The sequence below is a fragment of the Athene cunicularia genome (genome assembly GCF_003259725.1).
Source record: "Athene cunicularia isolate RWA chromosome 3 unlocalized genomic scaffold, athCun1 chr3_part1, whole genome shotgun sequence".
In the NCBI taxonomy this organism is placed as follows: domain Eukaryota; kingdom Metazoa; phylum Chordata; class Aves; order Strigiformes; family Strigidae; genus Athene; species Athene cunicularia.
The window spans coordinates 60,198,676-60,204,042 of NW_020799097.1; the positions used below are offsets into that span (position 1 = coordinate 60,198,676).

General features: G+C 41.6%; 1 protein-coding gene across 2 annotated transcripts in view; it reads right to left on the reverse strand.

The window, feature by feature from the left end:
• SAMD3 (sterile alpha motif domain containing 3) overlaps nt 1–4,897 on the reverse strand; it is a 42,114-nt gene extending 37,217 nt beyond the window's left edge. The window contains exons 1-3 of one of the 2 annotated variants that reach the window (XM_026845446.1): nt 4,806–4,897; nt 4,244–4,349; nt 3,309–3,498 (exon numbers count right to left, since the gene is read on the reverse strand). In XM_026845446.1, the coding sequence (XP_026701247.1) occupies nt 3,309–3,498; nt 4,244–4,322 (269 nt within the window). In that variant the 5' untranslated portion in view covers nt 4,323–4,349; nt 4,806–4,897. Of the gene's footprint in view, nt 1–3,308; nt 3,499–4,243; nt 4,350–4,438; nt 4,543–4,805 lie in introns of those variants that run through there. The other variant, XM_026845445.1, reaches the window with a different exon arrangement.
• Between the last annotated feature and the right edge of the window lie 470 nt (nt 4,898–5,367).

Sequence of the window (5,367 nt, forward strand, 5' to 3'; positions counted from 1 at the left end):
GGTGGGGCAGGCAGGGAGATGGGGGACAGGGACACGACAAGGACAATACAACAACACACACACAATTTTCCTTTCTGTACTTCATCTCTTCAGGATCTCTGAACTCCAAAGATGCTTTATAAACTGTTCTGGCCTCAGCTGCACTCCACATTTGAAAGGCTATTATTGGAAGTGACATTAACATTTACCAAGTTTATATGGGGAGTTTCCCCCTTTCATGAATCATCAAATCTTTTTTAGCTATCCAGTTAAACCCAGAAAATCCAGTGTGTTTTCTATGTGGCTCCTAGAAACAATCGATCTTGGAATTGGAAAGCATGGTTATATTTACCTGGTAACATCTCTGTGAGCTCCTCATATGCACATAAACATGGTTTCTACTGCATGACCCAGAATGCTTCCACCTTACCAGCAACAGAACAAGATGCTACTCCTGTGTCCTAATCCAAACTGCTGGTGATGTAAATCACATTTCGTGTCCTTTCACAAGTCTATTACTTCCACACAGAAAGTGTTCACTACCATATTCAAAACTCCACATCCAACCAGCAACTTTATTTCTGCAGATTTATTTTATTTCACCTAGCAGAGAGGTGAGCAGAGCACAATTCACACTCAGAAGATGTGCTAAGGACACCAGGGTAAAGAGGTGGCCTGCCAGGATGCACCAACAAGCACTGGCGTTAGCATTCATGTGAGAAATGCAACAGGGAAATTACTGCTTACAGCTCTTGGAAGCTCCACAGTTGTTTCAGCTGACCCAGAAGGAGACGGCTATGGTGCTGCTTTCTCCCCTGCCCTGTGGCTGAACAGTACCTTCTCCACCCTGGCCCTGGCACTCACAGAGTGAGCTAGTTCTAGGAACTGACCTGACCAAAAAAAAAAAAAAATCTGCAAAACAGAAAACGTGGCTGGTTTTCACCTGGGCTCAAGCACTGCAGAAGAGCTAGGAACATGCAGACTCGGTTTTCACAGTTGTGCCCTGCAGCTGTGGGACTGCAGGCTCAGCTATGGGTGCTGCTGACAATGAACCTTAGCGTGGTGACTTTGTTCATGCGACCAAGACTGCAATTCAGCCTAACGTCACCAAGCAACAGAGAAAATGTGACTTCACTATGCATATACTCCAGATCTATGAATTTTTTGTTTTGTCACATACTCTGTTGCTCTGTGTAAAGTAGCTTACAAAGAAAATCATTATTGCATTACTTCAAAAAAGTGTCTCATACACTTTATTCTAGTCCTAAATCACTGAATTAGGTCAAAAGAAATTATTGTTAGGGGACAGATGAAATAATTTCAAACTACATCACTAAGACAATCACTCCAGAGTTAAGAAGTAACAGTTACAAGAACCTGCATACAAGCATACAGCTTTTAGCTTTATAATAAAATACTGGTTTTGTTGTAGGAAATTTTCATCATTCTATACCCCAAACTGCACAGAATATCTTGCTCTTTTTACTGGTTCTAAAAATACATGACCGAATGCATTTCTTAAATATGCTTGAGTTTTGTTCTGTGGTCCTCGTCTCTTGCACACAAAATGTTTCAGAAACAGCAGTTTATTTACCTAACTTCCCTATAAATAGAGGAATACCAGTGTCTTATTTTCCAGGCAAGAAGACTAGGTAGTAAAGATTTTAAAGTAAATGATATTCACTTATATTTGAGATTTCCAGAATTTGATTTTTTTGGAGTCTGAAGAACTTCACAGAAAAGCTGTGCCTTCACATTATTGCAACTGCAGGTTCTTTGTAAAACAGTAAGGCCTGACTTGCAGGACGTGAGAAGTACACAGGGAACAGTCACACCTGAGACGCAGTCTAGCCAAACATCCCCGATGAAGTCAAGAATGAAATCTAAATATCCAAAGCAGCATTCAAACTGCCCTAAACCTAAGAACATGTTTTCTTCTTCTGAAATCCTCTGTTGAAATCACTATCACATCTACTGCACTTCGGATGTAAGGCCCACATACAGTAGTTTTCTTCACAGCAGATACCTAACTCTAAGGAGGGAGCTTCCTATAAATCATGTGCGGCAGGACCATGGTGCAGAGAACTGAGACTGGCTGTGATTGCATACTTCAGGTCTATGATAAATCATACATGTGGTGACGTTGTCTTCTTCCTGCACGCCCCTTTCCCTCCAACAATGCAGGAGCATTTACCCAAGGGGTTTCATAAATACTTTTACAAGGACCAAGAGGCTGTATCTATGTGAACAGTTTAGTTTTGCTCATGAGTGCAATTTGTTTGGACATAACCCAATCATCACCATTTACCATGTTTTGGTTTGCACTGTAGAGTCATCTCAGAGTACACAACCTGGACTCCTTTTGGATGAAGGAAAATGCTACAGAGAATGCTCTTACAGATCCACTCCTACTGGCCTACTACTGTGTACCAATGCAGGCTTAGTGCTAGAGTCCTTTCCTTCAAAAAAGAGCTTTTTGTATCCACAGCAAGCTGTTTTCTACTTTCAGGATTCTATGGCTTAGAAGAAACCACTGTGAGAGCTCAGGATGCCTCTCCTCAGCCAAGACATCCAGAAAAAATAAACCTGCAAGACTTATAATAGATCAGAATGGAGGGGAGGTATAGGAAAACCAAACCAACCAATGAAAACAACCACCCCAGAAACCACAACACCCCAAACAACCCACACCAAAACACCCAACAAAAAAAAAATCCACCAACCCATCCAAACAGCCTCTGCCTCCCTCCAAGAAACCAGAAATAAAAACAACAAGAAGAAACCCTACTCAAACAAGAGCCAGAAAATGCTCAGTGAAGACAATCTCTGGGGAATTTATTTTCTAAAAATCTATCTAGTTCCATGCAGTGGAATTATTAAATGCTTATACCTAGATCAAATTCAGAGCTTGCTTTGAAAACCTGAATTTAAATGCACTTGTGACACAAATGCTATCTCTGGTTAAATAATGATTTTACTCGAAGACTTGCAAAGGTTTAAAAGTAAGTGCTTCAAAAGCTTAGTATCACAAATACAGAATACTTTAGCTATAAAAGTTTGACGATGCTTCATCCAAATGAAAACTAGGTCCTAGAACTAAAAACAAAGAGCAGTTTAATTAATGGTGTTGTTCGGGAACATTGATGCTCTGTTTAAAAATCACAAGGTAATAACCTCATTTTGCATTTCACATGTTGTTAGTGATATTCAAGATACAAAAACCAGTTACAACTTACAGATGAAGAGCTAGCAAATGCCAGTTTTAAAATGCTATGAAAAAAATACAGCTATACCCAGACTGATATTTTCTGTGCCACGTACAAACTCACCCACTGATTAATTCCAGAAATTTTGGAGAAGCTGTTTCACAACAGTACGTAAGGGATTCTAGCCCACTTTTTTGTTGCTGATATTTACTAATCAGGTCCATCAGCACTGCCTGGTGCCCAATCTTCTTCACCAGCTGCTGCACCATACGATCATTAAGAGCCAGAAGAGCTGCTCCACTTACTTCTTCTTCTGCAGATTGAAGGTGATTAAAGAATGACTGTAAAGGAACTTTATAGTTATAATAACACTCTATATGCCTAAAGCTGCCTGATGATGGAGGACAGGTCAAAGGCAGTATGCTGTCTACTACTGACAATCATCTTCAACTGCCCAAAAGATGATGTTTTAGCTACTGTCCTTTCCCAAGCAGTACCAGGAGTCCTAGTCACTAGCCAGACACCTTCCTCCGACAAAAAGCCAGTTTCGAAACATACAGAAGCAGTGAGCTGACCATTTTAACGCTTTAAATCAGGCCTTGGTTAGACCCCAGCAGACTGTTACTTTGTTAATGAGGAAAGGAAGCTTTTTAAAAGAGAATGAAACATACAGCCTGTTCACATAATGGTTTCTCATGCATTCCTCTGTAGAGTGTTTACATACTCAGGCATAAAACATTTACACCACAGTTACATTATTTCAAAGATTTATACCATATAAAATAGGCCCTGTCAAGCCTTTTAAACTGCCAGCTCTGGTTTGAGGTGCATCTATTTACACACAAGCTTAATCTCATCCCCCAGCATTTCTCAGAATTCATCATAAATCTGCACTTATTTCGATTTCTCAGATCTATGTCAGTTCTCACCCTAATAAATGTCTATAAAAGGCTTAAGCTAGCATATATATACTTGCCCCAAAACAAGGTAGGCAGTGACAGTTAAAGGCATAGAAAGAAATATCGAACGAACCCCACACAAACAACAAAAATGCTTACCACGAAATTTAGGAACTAGTTCTCCTAAATTTCTCTGTCTCAACCAGTTGCAGACTTGATCAACCGACCAACTTTCCATCTTCAGGTGTTGCAATGCCAAACTTTGCTGTGAAACGAAAAGAGAGGATTATTTTCATACTGAATTCCAACATTTCATAGGAAAAAAATGCACTTAGCAGATAATGTTACATTTACATGTTCCGAATAAAAATAGTGCAAAATAATCCAACTAATGCCTGTTGGAAGTGGCAGTTTCCTTGGATTCTTCACCTCCTCTCCCTTTCCTGCTTTCCGTCTGCTCTAAGAGACAGCCTCATTCCTTATAAAACACGACCTGCTTCAGTACCATTAACACCCAGGTTTCCACACAGAGAAGAAAAAAGGTGTGAAATTCAGCACCACCACGCTCATCAGGAAATGGCTGACATTTTACAGAAACAAAAAAAACCAAACCCGCTATCAGATAAGAGTCTGTCACATGTATGTTTACAATAAATCAAGCACTTTAACCCTCTCTGCACCACCAAGCAGGTACTCAAGCAAATACTTAACCCTCAGTTACCAACAGTTAGGGGCAATAAAGCTTCTGGAAAACGGTGGGGAGGGGACTACTCCCGCTGTGATGTGCTGGTCCCATCCTTCAGACTCCAGCCCTCCCTGGGAAGATGCAGGAGTGCGGGGAGACGGTCCGCGGGGTGCGGCGGGGCCAGGGGGAGGACACGGACACGGAGCCCACCCGCGGGTGAGTAAACCCAGTAGGCAGCGTGAGCGCAGACACACACACACACACACACACACACACACACACACACACCCCGGGGGGGGGACTGTGTTGAATCGCCAGGGGGGTACATCGCTTACCAAAACCCACAGCAATCTCCTCGAGAGAGATGACCTGATAAAGGCAAAGCTTGCCCGATACTCTGCCAACTCCGTGACAACAGAAAACTCTCTCAGAGGGTGATTTTCTTACCAATGTGTTTTAGATTTACTACGTAAAGGAGCACCAAGTGCTCCATGACTGTGCTTTCAATCCACAGCAAGCAACGTTGGAGGAAATTATTCAAGCAAGCTTTTCAGACGAGCAATTTTGGCGTCGCTGGCCAAACATTTCCCTTCTTAAA